The 19,217-nt window shown below is 36.4% G+C and overlaps 1 protein-coding gene across 5 annotated transcripts in view; it reads left to right on the top strand.

Moving 5' to 3' along the window:
* The window catches only part of COL19A1 (collagen type XIX alpha 1 chain), a 209,395-nt gene that overhangs the window by 6,732 nt on the left and 183,446 nt on the right, over window positions 1–19,217 (top strand). For all 5 annotated transcript variants that reach the window (XM_009689153.2, XM_009689151.2, XM_009689154.2 and 2 more), the window contains exons 3-4: window positions 3,092–3,166; window positions 3,681–3,780. In XM_009689153.2, coding sequence (XP_009687448.2) covers window positions 3,092–3,166; window positions 3,681–3,780 — 175 coding nt within the window. The remainder of the gene's footprint in view (window positions 1–3,091; window positions 3,167–3,680; window positions 3,781–19,217) is intronic.

Genomic DNA, 19,217 nt, shown 5'->3' on the forward strand with positions numbered 1-19,217 from the left:
TTTATAACACTAAGTTCCTATAGTAGACTTATTGATTTCTATATATTAAGATCTATAATTCGTCCTATGGGTAGGAAATCTCATTAATTTATAGGCAAGTTATGCTTCAGTCAGCGTTTTAATATGAATTGTGGCTCTCAAATCAGACCAAGGAAGTTTTACCATGTGTGGAGTAATCTACTGTGTAAATGTAAGGTGCTTCTTCATGCTACTACATGGTGTATTGGTGTATTGTAACAGGTAGTTGCGTGGTTTCCCCGCCTGAATTAGCGATAACAGTTTGTCTTGTTCTTTTTCTTTCCTGACTGCCTTCATGTAGATCTTCTAATTCAGCTACCCATGCACTGAATGGGTAATCTGTCTGTTTTGTCTCAGGTCAAAAGGAATTATATATAAAGTTCTTCTAGCATAACTGAAAATCTTGGAAGAGACTTATTTTTTGTCATTATATGCTGTAACTATAGACAGAATTTTCATCAATCTGTAGTACTAAAAGTTACCAGTCCTGATTTGGAGAGCTTTCGGTTTTAGTATTTTAGTCTTTTACCTTGGCTTTCTAGTAGAATAGTATTGAGCTAGAGGAGCGCATCAGCAACACAAGATGGAAGAGGAATCGCAGTAACCCTTTCAGTTTTTCTGGGGATATGGGATGCAACCAAGTAAGTAACACTTACATGGCTGTGTATGCTGTGAGTGTTATGCCACTGATAAAAATAGGTCTACAGTCTGGTCTGTGGCATGTGAGGAATCATTGCTATCATCTGGATAGCACAGAAATTAAGGCTTGATTCTTTATTTGGATATGGGAGAAAGGGGCTGGAGGGAATAAGCTGCAACTCCCTGGTCCTTAGCCACTCAGCCTTCATTTAAGTTAATGCTGCAAAAAAGTGTTTTTTTTTCCCCCCCTCTAGTCTTGTAGACCCTACTATAGCAGTTTCAGGTGAAATCCTCAGTGGTCATATCTGTCTTCTTCTATTATACGTACTATAAAGAAATTTAATGAAAAAGTGATTCTTTCCCATAGTCTTTATATAAAACTTGGATAGAAACGGGGAATTAAAAGAGTATTTATTAGTGTATATACGAAAGGCTGTTGTGACTTCAGCCACAGTAGGCTTTTTTTACACTAGCATATTTCTTGTAGTTATGTTTGTGTAAAACTACTGTAATCCCATTCACTACTGTAGAGCAGCTAGAGATAAAAATCTATACTTTCTATCTAAAGTTTTTAGTTTAATAATCTGTATAAATGATTCAAGAATTAAGTGAGTAGATTAAAGAGCATCTAAGGTGAGCCTGTTTCTGTTCCTTAGGGTGTGCACATCAAACAGTATAGAAAGTGCAGTATATGTTAGTATGTAGTTCCACTGAACGCATTTCACACTATATAAAACTTCCTGTAAGCTAAGAGTAATGAAAGATTTAATTTTGGTGTCTGAGATTTCAGTATGAGTATTCTAACAGTTCTGCATCTGTTGTGGGGAAATGGGGTTTACAGTGTGAGTTGTAGTTGTTTTTAATGCATATGTTTCTTCTCATCTCGCTCCCTCATGAAATTTCATGTACATATGTATATATATATTTAGTGTACATATGAAGGAAAGAAAGAATATAGTATCTTCCTGCCTTTGAAATAAATCCGCTTACAAGTTAGTTACTTCTAATTGTAATTGCAGCATAAAAGACATGGTATTGAGTGGAACTTGATGCGTCTTGCAAAAAACTGCCTCCACTCAATCTTTTCTTAAACAATTAATGGGATTTTATTAATTATGTTGTTAGGAAGTTTCTTTTTTCTGTATTGTATAATTTACTTAAATTTTTTCCTCATTATCTCCAACTAGCTGTTTATATTCCAGATCAAATACTGTAATGCATTTAATAGAATTCAAAATCTGTGAAGGATAATAATCTTTCTACATTACTGCAGAATGAATGACAAATGTAACGTGCTTTTAAATTATCAATATAGGTATTTAAAGGTCAACTTTCAGCCTGCATACTCTTGGAAATTTTTAAATATAGGTAATTTCTAGGTTAACGCTAGGCCGTTCCTCCTGGTTTTTTCACTAAACTGACGCTTTCACCTCGTCCTTCGCTGTTTAGTAGCTTTAGACAGCTTGGCAGTCTTTTCAGTCACTTCAGCTCAACGCGGAGCTCTGTGCTTAATAAGTGCATGGGCCAAATCCTGCTTGTCGTCTTCCCTTTGATAGTTTCAATAGGGTTTAATGAGGCTATTTGCAAAGTCGGTTAAAGAAAAAGCCCTATTTCAGACCCGTGCACAAAAGTAACATTTCCCTGTAGCTGCATCTTAAAAAGTGTTTCTCACTCTGTGTGTGTATATATGTGTGTGTGTGTGTGTGTGTGTGTGTGTGTCCATATAGATCTATAATAACTTTATGATAGGAGGATACTGCATATTAATAGTACGTTGTTAAATGTGTTTGTTAGAATTAACCTTTGAGTTTACCGTGTTCCAAGTATTAGAACACTCTGCTTGTTTACTTAAATATGTTGCTTCAGACTTAATCCCTAGTAAAGCTGTTTATTTTTTAACAGCTTTTCCAAAATAGAAATATTACTTGCATTGCTTATTATATGAATGCATCCTTGTTAATCCACATTTTGAAATTAGTGTTCCCAAAGTAACAATGGATTATTGCCACCAGTAATTAAGCATTTATGCTTTTTTTGTTGCATTTTCATTGTAATATATACTTCTTCGGAAAAAAACAGATTTGCTAACATTTAATCTACTCAGAAATAGTAAAAAATTGCAACAGATGTTATTGCTTTATACAGAATCAATATGGAAGGAGCTTTGTAAGAATTAAAGTATGATAAAATTTTCGTTTCTTTATAATATTAGAAGTGTAGTATGAATACTAATACTACACTTAAAGAAAAATATCATTGCTGTTATTTAGATTGTGGAGTTTTTTTTTTTAATTCTAAAGATAAACAACAACCACTTTCCTGTTAATATTACTAACTACAGCTTATTTTGTTTTATGGCAGGTATTATAATCACTGTCTGATTCATTTTTATTTGATAAAATTTTATGGTACATATTCAGCTATTCTTTTGAAGGTGCAGTGTGTCCTGTGATGAGAACAGTTGTCCATCAACTCAGACAAGTCAACAGAGATGATCTCAGTGTTTCAGGTAAATGATTTCAGTTAATAGGAAGAGTAAAGTACCTGAATTAATTTACCAGTGGTAGATGTAATCGTAGTCCCACTGAAGCTGGCTGTAAAGCTGTAGAAGGATAGTACAATCTGCCACCTCCATTCTCCGAAAACTGTTGTTGGTTTCAGAAAAGTGAGGTTGATCAAAATCAGAAAGTGTTGTTTTTGAAAGGCGCTGTTTTGCGTTCTATACGTGCAGTCATTTCCACTCTCTTTTCAAACATGCTCCAGCTCTGAACAACAGATGTTGTTATTAGGTCAGATGATAAAAGGAAATAATCAGTGCATTTCTCAGAGATTGCAAAGTCAGCTACTGGTGGAATTCTGCACTGAAATCTTCTCCACTGAATAAATGAATATTGGAAGTTTCTATGACCTAAAGCATACCAATCTGTATTCTAGAAAGTCACCAAATATGCTAAAAATCAGTATGTCCCCTCAGTTTTTACAGTTGCATTAAATAAACTAAATCAGTTCATCATATTTTGCAGGGTTTGATCTAGCAGAAAGCTTTTCTTTGAGACAAACATTCTGTGGAGGGGAAAAAATCTGTTTCAAACTGGGAAGCGCACCTCTCATCAGAGACACAAAGTAAGTAACTACTTAAGATCAGAATATTAAAGGTGTCAATTGTAGATATTTTCATCTGTAACAGATTTTGCGGGGAGAGGAAGGGTGGGAAGCAGACTGATTCAGGTGTTCCTTCTTCTGGAATCTAGCAATATCTAGGTAGAAAGTGTATCTTACTCATTCTTAAACCATGATTCTGATATTGAAAATTCTTTTTATACAGAAAGATCATAAAACAAAGAAAAGAAAGAACGTTATGTTTCATAATACAATAAGAAGTGTTTACCTTGCTATTTTTTTCTTAATGAAATTATCTGCCCTGTCTCTCATTACTGCTTGCAGAGATAAAGACAGAAAGAGAGTCACCGTTTTCTTAAAAGCTATATTTTCATGTAGATTTTTTTCAGTGAGATTGACATCTTGCCTTCAAGCACCAGCAAAATGGTTGGTACTTAGTGTTCAGATGAGACTGGGCAGCATCCTGTTATAACACAGAATGAGAAGAAAGGCAGAGATCCCATGGAAAATCAAAAGGAAGGTGAAAGAGAGCAAGGCACAGTGGGACTGGATGGATTTATGTTTGTACTGGGACAAGGAAATGGTGAGAAGCAGTTCGAGTTCTGCACCCTTAGATAGGGGAGAGAAAGAGAATCCTCTCGGAGCTTCTTGCTTGTGGTATGCTCTCGGCCATGGGATTGTGGTGTCTGTACAACATGTTCCTGGGATGACGTGGGCAGCAACTGTATTCTCATGTTTTCAGGTTGGATGTTCTCCATTGCAAAAGTTCTGGCTCCGGGCTGTGCAAAAAGAAATACACCCATGCCCTCAGAATTCCCCTTTGCTTAGATCCTGGCCAGAGCAAAGAGTTGTTGTGGGGCAGAGCAAAGAGGAGTTGTGGGGCAGCATAATGCCAGGGAGTGGTGGAGAAGGAGAAAAGAAGCATTGGAGAAACCCAGACATAAAACAAAATGATCCCTGGGACAGAAGAATGATTAAAAAATATAACTGTAGATATTCTGTGATTCTATAAAATATGATTCTAGATATAGAGTTTATAAATAGGTTTTAAGTTGTTCGGAGATGTTAGATACTTTAAATGTTAGATTAATATAGTTGTGGAGTTCATTAAAATTAAACAAAATAGTCACTGACTCTTTAAAATACCTTGAATTTTTGCTGCTATACAGGGAGAAATGAAGATTCTAGATCAAATTGATTGTCCCAGAGAGCGCTCTGCTTTTGTTAGAGTTTTCTCAGTATTACCAAGATCGTCTTTACAAGAGTAGCATGTGAAATTAGGTACAGCTCATACAAACCTTTACTAAAAATATTTTGAAAGTAAGAAACCTTTACTTATCCATTATTCATTTTCCAGATTTTTACAAAGTCAACACAGGAATGTGAGGGGAATATGAGACTATAATACAGTAGAAAATCAAGGCAATAACAGAAAACATGTAGCAATTTTCCTTTTTTAGGAATAAGAAGCTAAGTAGAGTTTAGCTGTGTGCAGTCAGGAAGAGAAATGCATATATGCAAGATGATTAATTTCCTGAAATTGTTAGGAAATCAATGGCCAAAAAAGGGAGTGAAGAGAGCTAGAAATTATAAGAAGCAAAAAGGGAAAAACTCATGATTTTAAGGCATTATTTCCGAGAATATGATGGGGAGGGGGCTAGCTCGTGATGTTGAGGTTGGAAAATGCCAATTTTATTCTCCTTTTTTATTAGCTGGCCTGAATATTAGTGTCTGTGCTTTACTGTCATCTTTTAAAAGCAATTATTAATGACAGCAGAGAAAATGGGGGAATTCATGTCATGGCTGATGGCTGCTGCTTAGCAAAGCCTTAGCTCTTAGCAGCTGAAGGGAAAATATTACAGAAAGAAATAACACTACTTTTTTTGCTTTATTCAGGGTGGGAGAGAAATCTAATACATTCTTGTTTTCTTTCTTGCATCCATTCAGCTTTTTGGGTGGAGGAAGACTATTTCAGACAAAAATGGGAAAAATTAAAATGGCTCTTTTTTCTTCGTTTTCCCTGTAGATTGGGCAGGGGATAAAGAATTTGGCTAAAGGGTAAACCTAAAGGACAGACAGTTTGGCATTGTTGGTGCCTATTGCTTATCACATTTCTTTCCCTCCCCATTACTTCCTTCTGTGTGTATACACATTTAAAAAAAACAAAAAAACTAAAAGAAAGTCTTTCCAGTCTCCCTAACAATATTTGTATCCAATGGATGAACACGTCCGCTGGATAAAGCAGCTGGATGAAATACATAACAGTGCTAATGTTTAAATATAGTTAAACTAAAAAATAATGTTACTGATGTTAGTAAGGGACAAACTGAGCTTTTCTGTCAGCTTGGTGTGAAAGTAAAAAGTGCATCTTCATGTAACCTCCATGATCAAAAAAGGGCTAGAAATATTTTCAGTAAAATTTAAGCATTGCAGAATTTACATTGAATAGTGATTCTTGGTGGAAATAGCTTTGCTTTTTTTTTTCAACCTATCATCACAGAGAAATGGAAGTCATAATTAAAAACAGAATTTTAATTTATTATTCAAAATCTTAAATGTGTAATAGTCTTCTGTTATTGAAATAAGACTCCAGATAATATTTTAAAAAAATATGTTGCAGATATTCTTTTGAATTTCTGAGCTGATTTTAAAAATAGAGAAGATGGCGGTAAGGAGCCACATATTTGATGTGATAGGTTTACTGTGAAGGATGGTCAGGAACTCAAATACCTGTCATCATAGCTTTATAATTTGCTTCATCTCAGTTGCCCAGGTACCGTATCATGTAATACATTCCTTTTATATAAAACTCCTTTTCTTACATTAGGTCAGATTGTGTAGTTCTAGACGCCTTGTGTTACTAGATGCACGAAGGGTTTTAGAGTCATCTTGCCTCAGAAAATATGTAAGTAGACGTGGTGTGCAGTAAGTAGCAGAACGGTGTTTGTTATCCTTCCTGCAGGAAACTGAGAGTATCTGATTAAGCTGACTAGCAAGTATCAAGTAACTTGGCACATCTCCTTTTACATTTCCTTCATTCAGTTGCAGTGTGGGTAATAGAAAGCTATGTTGTGCCATTTTTCTTGTGTGATGCCATTTTGATTTTTTCAATGGACCTGGAGTAGCATTGCTCCCATTTATGTGTTGTAAATAATTTACAATACAGTGTTAGCGTGGGAAGTCGATTAAGTCTGTGTTGAGTTGTAGTTATTTTTTGGAGGGAAGTTCTGTAGGTATATTGCCTTATGATAAGTTGGATAGCTTTTTTTATATATTTTATATTTTATATTTTTTATATTTATATATTTATTTATATATAAAGAATCTTAATTTCTTTCCACTCTGTTAAATTTTTAAGATTGAAGAGTGACTTTTAAATTAATACTATGAGTTATGTATTGCCATTCATACTTGGACACTAATGGAAGTTACTTCTGAGTAAAGTAGTATAACTGGGCCTTTGAATTAAAAAAAAAAAAAAGAAATCACATGAAAATGCTCTTATGCAGACAGTCTAACTATGCAGTCATGGTGCTTGTATAATATCTTCATTCTATTTCCAAAAGTATGTTATGGAGACACATTTTTGGTAGCTACAGTTTAATAAGTATTGCCTATGCAGTGTGTTGCAGTTTAGCATAGAGCTCGCAGACAAAAGCAGCACAGAGCTTTGTGCCGTTAGCAACTGCATTAGATTGGCCTCTGGTATTCAGTACTTCTGGACATGAGGCCTTTTAGGCTGATCTTTGTTCTTTAGTTGTCTCGGAGTGACTAGTATTGTACTGAACCAGTTCTATCGTCGTTCTCTAAAGATACCTCAGATGTCAATTGTTCCTTTTTCTGGTTCTGTCTTCTCCGAGCTGCTGCTGGGCCGTTTCGTCTCCTCTGTAATGCATGCACAGAGCCAGTGAGGGAGATAAGAAGTTGATTTTGACTGAGTTTCAGAAAGCTTTTGACGTGGAGATCTGTTGCCCATGCTTATCAAATCTTTATGGTTCAGTCATTGCTTTCTCATTTTGCAGTTTGGCTCGATAAATCATATTAATTTACTAAAGAGTTTATCCTAGGCTGACTCTTAAAATGATCTCAGAAGTGCAGCAGTTGGGATTACTCACAACTTTTTTAAGTAATTTTTCCACTTTTGATTCAAGATACTGAGAAAGAGCTTGGTTTTGACTGTATTTGGGCTGTGAAGCTCAATCAGCAGTGCTGCCATCGCTTGCTGGCAAAAGAGCTGTGACTATGGCTTGGGCTGTATTTCAGAGAAAGCTCCACTCCTTTGTGGTGTCTAGTTACTTGATGTAGAAATACTGCCATTACTCTTGACAGTGTGTTTCAGCCCTGAGGATTGTTTCTGCTAAGAAGAGAAACTGATGATGAAGGAAAATTTCTGGGTTTGTTGTTTTGTTTTTCATGCTAACTATTTTAATTGCAAAAAAAATGTGCCCAGACTTCCATTTCCCGGGACACAGTCAGCATCAAGCAAAGGCAATTTCTCTACCCACCGTTAGAAGCTGCCTTATAACTAATACCTTGCTCCCCAAAGGCACCTATGTCTGGGTGACTTTGCCAGCAGTTCTTTTGCTGTGTGATTGTATCTGCTGAGACTTCTTTCTTCATGAAAATAATACCCAGCTCCCTGCATTTTAACTTAGCTGTCAGTGAATGTCTAGATAGACATGACTTCTGATTAGCCTTGCATATGGCATGTGTTTTGGGCAGAAAAGCCAGGCTCAGCAGTCTTCTTCAAAAATGTTATTAAGATATATATATAAAGAGTTAGTATACGTAATTGTTAAACGTAATTTGAATGGCTGGATGTGAAAAGTGGAATGGATAGATGTGAAACCAGTTTCCAAAAGATTTTATCAAACACCTTTCAAATAACCCCATTCTTTAAGATAATACTGTTTATTAAAAATGGCAGTGAAGCAGCACCTCTGCTTGGTCACGGTAGTTACAGGGAATGTGTTAAGCAGTTTTTGTCTATGCTTACATGTAGTCCTATGAAGCATTTGGTCTACTTAAATATTAGGTAGTTGTGTAAGAAACGACCCCTCCCTTCCTATCACAGATTTATTTGAGGTTATTTGAACTATTTGAGCCAACAATGCTGAGACTGAAATGTCTGGTATTTTGGTTGCAGGGTATTTTCAAGAAAAGGGCCTTGTCTCTGGAATTTACTTCCTGAGTGTAGGAGCCTGAATTTAGTGCAAATCCTGGTGCTTTCCTCAGGTCTCTCGAAGTAGTGCATCAGAAGCTGCAGTGATAAAATGTCTCTCTTTTTCTGCTCCTGGTTAAAGGTATTGAAATTGTGTACTTTGTGTGTATTTCCAGAAAATTAAACAGAAGTGGTATACAGGGATTACTATTAAAATAACAACTTGGAGCTGTAGCTAGCATGTGAATACCAATTATTCCTTGTTACAACTGAGGAGAAGACTGAAGCATCTTGCTGTTAAAAATGATAGGAAAAGGCTTCTTTTAATGAAAACATGTGAATGTATTTTTCTGCGTATTTGGATTGTTACTCTTTGTTCCTACCTGAACTGAATGTTTGTACCTGAAAAGCGCCAAGATCTTTTATAAGATCTAAAAAGCAGGCATTAATTTTTGGTTGCTATATTGGGCTTTGTTCACTAAATATGGAATTGATCATCCTGTAGTTCAATGTACAACTTACTTTGTAGAAGGAATTGTGAAAGCGAAAGTAGTAACAGATATTACGAGGGAGGGGAACAGTATATATGCTAAAATGTGTATTTGCATTGAAAGCAGACTGTGAGGCAATAGAGAATAGAAAAACTGTTTTATTTATACCAATGACTGCAGAAAATCTTAGTTCTTTTATTTTACTCTGTCCCAAAGACAGTAGAGTGCTTAACATAACACCTTTTTACCAGTTGAATTAGTAAGCCAGTAGTAGATGAATAGACTGTTTCTTTTTCCTTTTTTTTTTTCCCCAGCAGTGTTGTTCTTGCCATCAAGCACTGACAAATAAAGGGAAGGGTCTTTTGTGAGACCCTTTTTGTGTGTATTCTAAGGGTGTTGGTCCATAACGAAGAGTATGCAGGAGACCATCGATGTTTCTGTGGATCCCTGTTCCCCATGCACTTTGCAATTCGGGATGAAAATTAAGACAGGCAGTAGGCAAATAACAGAAGCACTGGATGAACACATAGTTAAGACAGTTTTACTTATTTTGAAAAACATGTATTTCGGTTCAGACTAGTTTTTTTTTTTTTTCCATTGCCTTTTTTTAAAGGAAAAAACTGTCCAGCTGAGATTATTTGGAAGAAAGTAAAATTAGGAATTGATCTTCACGGTCTTTCTCTCCTGCTCTCAGCCTTCATCTGACTTCTTCCACGTGAGTGTCGGCCTCTGTGGTCAGTCAGGCCATCAGCTGATCCCACCTGGCTGTGTGATCTCCTGCAACAGCACTGGGGAAGGAGCAATGATGCACCACTGCCATGGGGGTAGAGGGATACCGCAGAACTGCTGCTCTCGGCAGCCGAGTTTAAGCAGATCCTAAAACTGCTCTTTCAATTTAATGATTTAACCTACTCCCTTGGAAAACAGTTCTGTTGTTCTTAAGAAAAAAAAAATCAGCATCTAAGCAGTTTTGCCAGGTGTTGCTGTATGGACTTCCTTACTTGTTCATTTTCATGTGACAATAATTGTTAGTTGAAGAGAGCCTTAAGTTATGCCTGATTGTAGGGAACTTCTACAGGAATTTATATGCCTCTTTCTTACCTCTCCCCCCCCCCCCCCCCGCCCCAACCTTGCTAGCTTTTAAAACCTTTGTAATATTGTCTTGCTCTTTTTTCTTGGCCGTCTTTTTTGAAGAAATATCCCAACCACTAGGCAGAAAAGTCTTAGAACAAAAGTATACTTGCAAAATTAATACAATTTGAAGTGTCTTAGAAGCCAAGAGTAAATATGGATATATGCAGTGACGCTATATGCAGCCACACGCATTTCGATGAAATGTGCTGGATATAGTGCCTGCAGCTGATGATGGACTTTAGCCCCATATGATGTAGTGTAGAATTAGAACCTGAAAGATAATTTATCAGTTTTGCTGACTGGGCTGAGAGGATTCATGTGTCTTTGTAAAAAGCATGTAATTTCTTCTGCCGAAGTAGTGGTGCCATTTATCAACAGACTGAAAAAAAATAGTTCAGAATGTATTTTATGTCTTCCATGATTTAACAGTTTGTGAAATGTTGTTTGCATTAGCTATGCTGTCAGACATTCCTCCTGTTGGCTCAAGTTGTATCTGCAAGAGATACTTGTGCTGATACAGCTGTTTCTACACTGGGGCCTTCATGGTTTAAAGACGTCATAAAATATCACTCCCTTTGCCCTCCCATCTTGCCTCCCAAATTGGTAGTACTGTGGCAGAAAAAAATATTTGATTTTTAGTTTTTGCTATCTAAAAATAGTTCATGAGCTCTCTCACAGTGAAGCTGCCTGGCGCTTTTTTCATTATACTGATTTTTCATTTATTTGCAGTCAATTGTGAAAGATTTTTGGCCTCTAGCACTTCTTTGTGGTTAGCTCTTTGCGGCTTTTATCATCTCGCTGTGGAATACTTTTTAGATGAAGGAGATAAATTGCCAAATGCTTAAAAATGCTGCTTTAATTTTTCATGAACGGTATGTTTCATGCCCTGATTTTTCACTTGAAGACCTAGGTCTCAAACTGATTTTGGTTCTAAGTGTACAGAGTTTGTTGGTTTCAGCTTTGTCTCTACTGAGCATTTGTCATGTCACAAAATCGTTTGAGAACGTGGAATGCTAGTCTTGTAATCTAAAGAAACTAAGTACTGGTGTACAGCCATCAGTATGGTAACAGAACCACGTACCAGAGCTTATATGTTATTTCTGGATTTAGTCAATGTGGCTAGCTACAGAATTTCAGAATTCTAAAAAATAAAATATCCTAAAATACTCTGAGGTTGAGCATAACAATATAGGCCTGCAGTAATTTTTTGACGGTTCTTAATATGAAATTAGCCTTTTAACTGTCACATGAAAATGCATATATTTTTTATTTTGGGGATAAGACTGCTGCTCATTGCTACCCTGTAATATTGTTGTTAATATTGAAGTCCGCGACAGACTATAATTTATCTCTATTACTTTGTTTTCTCTGTGAACTCTCTGCTGAGAGTTTAATGAGAGGTATGTATGCTTAATCTATAGCGAATGTTGATGTTTTCCCAAAATAAATGTGTTTGAATACATATCTCATAAATTAGTGAATGGCTAGAGAAGATGAGGTTTACTTTGGACGGGTTCTGAGAACTGGCTGTAAAGACAGCACCTCCAAGATGCTGTGGCTCCGCTCAGCTCGGTTTTTATGTTCTAACTGGATCCATCTCTCAATGAGCAGTTGAATGTTAGATGCCTGCCAATCTAAAGAAATCTATGAAACTAATAATTGAAAAAGAGAACAATACTCACCAACAGCATATGGAAAAATAGTAGGAATTATTTACCAAAAAATGGGGAAAAGGATGTGTGCTTCTAGGTCTAATGTTTGCATTCAGGACCCTGCCATGCTGGATATGCTTATTTTGAAGTACAGCACATGCAATTTCAACATTTTAGTTATTGCTGTTGCGCAGGATTAGCATCTAGCAACAGACAGCTACAGGGTTAGTAGATAATGCTCAAACACTATATGGGAATAGGTATTATTTGGAAATCAGTTGTTTTGTGGGAGAAAGGGGTGTTTTAGTGCAGCAGCTTTCTCTGAAAGTATATTTTGTGAAGTTAAGTCAGTGAGAATGAAGAATGCTTAGCATAGGAAGTTTGAGTCCTGTATGAACTGTGAATAATATGTGGTATAGGCAATAACTCTTAAGAATAATCATGTGAAACAGAGATGTCTGAAGAAAATGTAATAGGAATAAAAAATAAATAGAAGATATGTTTTAGCAATAGTTCGATAATGAAACTGTATATGATGACATGAATGTCTGAAAATGTTAGATGCAAGGCATGCTACTCAAAAAGGACCATAAACTTTGAAACTATTTTTTAATTTTGTAAGTTGCATTCCTTGCCGAAGGAGTGTCTTTAAATTCAGGAAGCACTAAATACTTATATTTCTATTAGGATGTGGAGACAGGTGTGCTGTGCTACCAGGAATTACATAAGCTTAAGTTTGGGTTGTTGTGAAAACGTTAGCAGCAGTAAAAAACACTTTGTGATTCAAGATAGCTGACATGATTTCATGGAAAGAGAAAGTCATGACTCATTAGCTGGTTGGAATTCTTGAAAGATTTAAGTTTATAACACTGCTTCACTTCATTGCTCTAGTTAAGGACCAGTTAACACCATCCATATTATAACTTAGGATGACATTTTACTGCACCCAGATTTTTGCTATCACAATTAAATGTCATTTCTTTGAATAGCTTATGTTGGATTGATTTAGTTCTGTATGCAAGTAAATATCTGTATTTCTATTAAAAATTACGCTATTAATAGATTTTAATATAGATTCCCATCATACTAGGTACTTAATTCCATTGTTAACCAAGTAATTTATATGGTTTGAGCAGATGCATCAAAAATGCTGCTTTTGTTTGTCATATGCAATAAGCAAGTTACTTTTCAAAACTTCCAAAATACTTTCTCACATCTTATTGCATGGTTAAATATTTACAATTTTATACAATGCAAAATATTAGTCATGTTTTCTGTACTGTCATAAATCTTCCACAGTTTATCTGTTAGCTTGGGTTTTGTAACAGGTAATATCATGTTCCTAGAATTTGTATCAGTGGTAGAGATTTCAATCTCAGTCTTACTATTGAAAAATAAATCCGTTATTCATTCTACTTCTGTTACTTTCACATAGTACAAAGTTATATAGATGATTTAACATCAGCTAATGGCTTAGTTAATGGATACACATATGTTATTTTAATGCAAAGGAGTTTTCACACAGCGGTGACTTCACTGTATTAGGAAGACTTCATAAATTCACAGCATAACAAGCTTCCTTGTTTGGATATAAGGCATCTGGCCTGTTTCCCCAGCCTGGGAAAGACTCCTTGTCATGCTCAGTTGTCTTTCAAATTAACTTTGTTTTTTTGCGTAAAGCTTAGGAAATCAATAAAATGTTAGTTCACTTACGCAAAGCTACCACTGCTGCCTAAGCCTCTTTTCAATACCTGTCTTGGGTCTAATGCAAGAGCCCATCTCCCTTTCCAAACTGTTTTTGCTTTCTCTCTTAGACTTGAAAGAGAATACCTGGCCATTTCCCAGCTGGGTCAGATACTAGCAGGGTTAGCTAGTTGCAGGTCCTTGGCCCATCCTGTTAAACATAGTTATGACTCAGTGGGTAGCAATGCAATGTTGATATTTTTTAGCTTGATATATTTTAACCCTGTTTAATCTGTAACTTATTGAAATCTTATTGTTATAGAAAGTGTGAGAGATGCAGGCTAACATGTTTGTACTCCTTTTTTTTAAATTTAATGTTAATTGGGCAATTCATTTCTAGGTCCTGAGATCCTTTTCAGTTTTTGAAAATGTGTGCATGTCTTTCCATGTAATGCAAATGACTTTTCTGATCTTTTATTTTGCATATTCATTCAATCCAAATCTATGAGTGTGATTGCCTGTTACCATTAAAAAAAAAAAAAAGTAAGAGTACATTATTTATCTAGTTATCCTTCACATTGTAAGCTGAACACCAGATTTAAATATTCATAGATTAGTCATGTTGTGTGTAGGGGGTGTTAAAGCAAAAGCATGTTCGCTCTCTGGAGCGTCACTGCTGCAGCTGACACAGCTACTTATTTCAGGTCAGTCTTCTGGTATCTGGTATCATAAACCTGCTTTCCTACTCCAGTGTCTTCTGTTGGTAACTTAATCCTCCTTACTGCTTATACCTTCTTTTTTTGGGGAGATCAGCTGGAACCAGAGTGGATAGATATATCCATCTGTAACAGTGTGGTAGGCTGTGATACCTTCACTATTGCCTGAGCCTTTTTTCTCAGAAACTTCTTAGCATGGCCAGCTCACGACTTCAGCCTGGAATGAATTTATTTGCAGGCAGTCCGAAATCCTGAGGAGGAGGAGGCTACAATTATCCAAGTCGTTATTTGAAGAGTTTAGGAAAAATGCATCCCTTAGTTTCACTTTGTTACACTCCATATAGCAGTTCTTTAAGCGCTCCCTTTCCCCTCCCAGCCATAGTACTACCTTCCCTGCAGCAAAGAATTTTATGAAAATGATTGCTGGCCTGCAAGATATGGTACCTTATATATCATCAGCCAAAGTTGTCTAGGGCCTGGCAGAGAGTACCATAACCAGGGAAGGAAGGGTGAAGGGAAAGATTCCAAGTGTAATCTGAAGTTTGCTTTGCTAGTGCTCATGCCTTTGACTGTTTTATTGCAAAAAGTTGCAGATGTTTGGCATTGGGTCGGGTTGGGAGGAAGACTGTGCAGCTAGAATTTGCGGGTTCTAAAAAAGCTGAATACATTTTGGTTGGGCAGTGCAACGGCATGCAGAAAGACTAACGTGAGAAGTGGAGGGATGCAAATCCCTCAGTGTGCAGCTCTGCTTGACGTAATTAGCCCTACTGTGTACCAAATTAAAAAAGTATTCTATTTCTGGGATCAGCTTGTATCTCTAGATACGAGTACAAGTGTCTGTACAGCACTGATAAGTTGTCTCTGAAAACCTTTAAGGGAAGATAGATGCTTAAATTTCTTGATTTCTTCCCCTTCCTGTGAAGAACATATGAATATGTTGGCCAAGGAAAAAGAAGTGCCATTTTTTATTGTTCCCCTCCTCTCCTCCCTCCACCCCTGCAGAAGAGAAGTGCCTCTTCTCTCTTCAGACTAAAACAATCACGGCCCCCAGCAGACAAATCCTCCATTGTAGTTTGTGCTTTCTTTTGTTTTTTTAGACAACAGCAACCACTAAGATCTACAAATAATTAACATTGTAGCAATAGATCTAATTTCAGGGTAGGAAGCATGTAAAAATGCCTCGAGAGCAATTTTTGCTGCCAGCTGACTTTCAGAGGTTACAGCATTTAGTTTTTTTTCTAAAATCTTCAACGAGTTCCTTGCTCAGCTGAATAACTCCATCCCACTGTAGATAATCATATTTAGCGTAAGAACTTAATATTTCATTTACTTCAGAGACTGCCAAATAGCATACTTTTCTAATAACTAGGTCTGCTGTCTTTGTTCCCTTTCTAGGAGCAAACTAGAAGGGCCAAATGACTTAGAGAGCTGCTTGCAAAATGTCTAAATAAAGTCCCAGGGTAGTTGTTGAAAGAAGTATGTAAAATTCCTTTAAAGGTATTTCAGTTCACATTCTGTTCTCTTGAGGATTGCCGCAATTGAAAAGAAAGGGTCTACCACAATGGGATTTAAGGATATTTAGCATGGACACATGCCCTTGAGAGACTATGTAAGAATGTCAAAAGCATGATACCTTTCCTGAATGATTTCAGGAAAACTTAAGTCTCTGCCATTCTTTTAAGCAAGTCTTAAAAAGCTTTACATTTTGAACAAAGCATCTTAGGATACAACCACAAAAGCACCAAAGGAATGGACAAATCATCTTATTACTCCAGATTCCTCCATTCATATCTCCAAAGAGAATGCTTTGTATTCAGTTTATTTTGTGGATAGCTTGCCAGAAATATGTCAGACCCTCAGCAGTTTCCTTATAGAGGTAGTAAATTTATTAATCTGGTTTGGAATAATGAAGGAACTGAAGTGTTCTGGGGTGTTCATGCTGAGCAATAAGACCTTATGCTTGCATGCACTCAGGAGATGTTTCGTTCCCTACAAGGAATCATAGTGTTTGCAACCTGTTAGGAAAATGCTTTTTTCCAGAAAGGAAAGGAGGATAAGGTGTGCATCTAGAAAAAGCATTGCTCCTGACAGATGAGGATGAGGGTTCAGAAGAGAAAAAAGACATATAAGAGAAGAACCAGACTGGAAGCACCAGACTGAAGCAACAGAGACTTAGGTTTTGGTAATTTTCTGCCACTGACCTTAGAATTTCTTTGAATATTTCCCAGTCAGCAAGTGATTTTGACACCTAGAAGACCAGTCTGGTGTTGAGCAGCATGAGGCAGAGGGACACCAGAAATAGTGTATTGTAATTGCATGATTAGGAGAAAGCACATTCATAGATGTTTTCCCCTTTGTGAAAGAACTTTAGAATTGCACGCTTTCCTTATCTGTGTTCTCCATCTCTCAGAAGCTGAAAGCAGGACTTGCTTGTACTCTGGTTGTCCCCTATAGAAAATAAACAGTCTGAATTTAAGACCTGAATTTAGTGTAAGACATGAGTGGATCATGTAGATTATTGACTTCAGTCTTTCAGAATCCCAGGTAACCATGCAAGAGATATTTAGCTCAAAATGGCCTGTACAACATCTATTCATACCATGATGTTGCAAAAGTCCCCAAAATCTTCCCATTACCCTATGCATTTCCTTTACTTGCTCTGTACACAGAAAGGCACTTACTGGAGGATATGCATTGTCTGGATCCATTCCATTGCACTGTCTTTTCTTGAGTCTATACTAGTGCAGGTGTGGGAGGATCCTTTGGCGTATGAAGATTACTTTGAGTAAAATTTTAACTTGTTTAAGTAGTCAGACTCTGGCTTTCTTTCCTTTCCTGACTCACCTTCTTCCATCACAATGTTTACTGGTAAAAGACTACGATCCTTTTTCACCCTACATGTCTTTAGCATGGAAAGATGCTTACTATTGATGAGAGCAACTTAATTTACTGCACAGCATTCAGGGTAAGGTATTTCAGTATTTTAAAAGAGAAGCATGCTGTTTGAATAGATTATTTTATAGTGTGATACTGCAGGTATATGAAATGGACAAGAAATGGAAAGAAGAATCTTTTTTTCATACATTTTTGAAAATATATATTACTAAGTGAGAGAGAAGTGAATGATTACATGCCCAAATCACACACGCTTACTTTTGGTGGCCTTTGGTCTTTGGCTTTTATTTGTTTTCTAGGTACGGGGAAAGTTCACTGATTGCTCTGAGACCTATTTGGTTCATAAAACAAATAACCAAGTTGAGCAAGGCAACTTGGGTATTATAACTTTATCACAAGTGTGGAAAGCTACTTTCCACAAGGTAAGACTCCAAAAGCCTAAAAGTTTGTCTGATTTTTTTCAAAATTATCAGGCTGCAGAATTCTACTTAAGAAAATGAGGAGAAAAAAGGTTGTACTTCCTATTTCCAATGTATGTTACTACTTTTAAGGCTGTAATTCTTATTACTGCTGACAGATTTTCAGAAAAGTTGAAATGTGCAGAAGCTTTCCAAACTTAAAAGCAGGCATAGTTTGCTAGCCTGAGCACTTTGAAATCGTTGGAAGGCTAGCCTCTGGCTTCATTAGGGCCAGGAATATGCCAGTACCTCCTAGAAATAAGAACGTATAATCCATCTAGAATCACTAGGAAAAAAGTACTGTGAGCAGGCATAGCAGTTTTTATATTTCTGTTTCTGATTCAAACCAAATGTTTCTAAATATCCTTTAAAATTTCTATAGTAATAGCATACTGACTTTCACAAAATTTTTTCTAAACCCTATGTGTATTAAAAATAAAAGCTAATCTATATCCATTTAGTAAATGGAAACAGAGGCATGCTTGAAGTATATAAAATATTTGTTAAATTTCTTTTTCCAATGTTGAAGTGATTTTCAGCTTTGCATTCAGTGGCACATTTTCAGAGCAGTTTGTGCTCTACCTAAATGATTAACAAGTCTTAAGCTATCCGAATAGTTCCTTAAGGTGCATCATATAATGTGTCATATGAAAACAACTTCAGGCCTAATGCAACATGAAACTGTATAGTACATCTTAGTGTGATTTGAGGAAGATGGATGGATGGGAAATTGTTTCTTATTTTGGGCAACAGACAGCTGTTCTTAACTTTTACTTAAAAAGAATTTAAAATACCCCTTCTAGGCAGAGGCTGGTAAATTGATCTAGTCAGCTATTTTCCCTCCCCCCATTATACTGTTCAAGTTTAGGCAAAAAGTGAGAATCAGTAATATATTAATCTGATGCGGAAGTGTTAACAGTAACGTGGAGGGTTTTTTTACATTTGGTCACCTGAACTTTGCTTTTTTATTCATAACTGATCTCATTTTGAGTTCCATTCGTGAACACAAAAAGGGTAAGATTTCAGCATCTCAGTCAACATAGTACTAAATACACCATCACCCACCATAGGAAAATTGCTTAAACTGACTCTTTGAGCTCTGGTCACCAAATTACTTTAACATTGTCATGTTACAAGTGACATATACAAGTAATGGTATACGTCAGCTGGAAAAGATATGTCTTGCCATAAACTCTGAACATCTCTCACTTCACTCTCAGGAAATGTAAGTTGGCTTATCTTTCTCTTCC

This window comes from Struthio camelus, chromosome 3 (genome assembly GCF_040807025.1).
Source record: "Struthio camelus isolate bStrCam1 chromosome 3, bStrCam1.hap1, whole genome shotgun sequence".
Taxonomy (NCBI): Eukaryota; Metazoa; Chordata; class Aves; order Struthioniformes; family Struthionidae; genus Struthio; species Struthio camelus.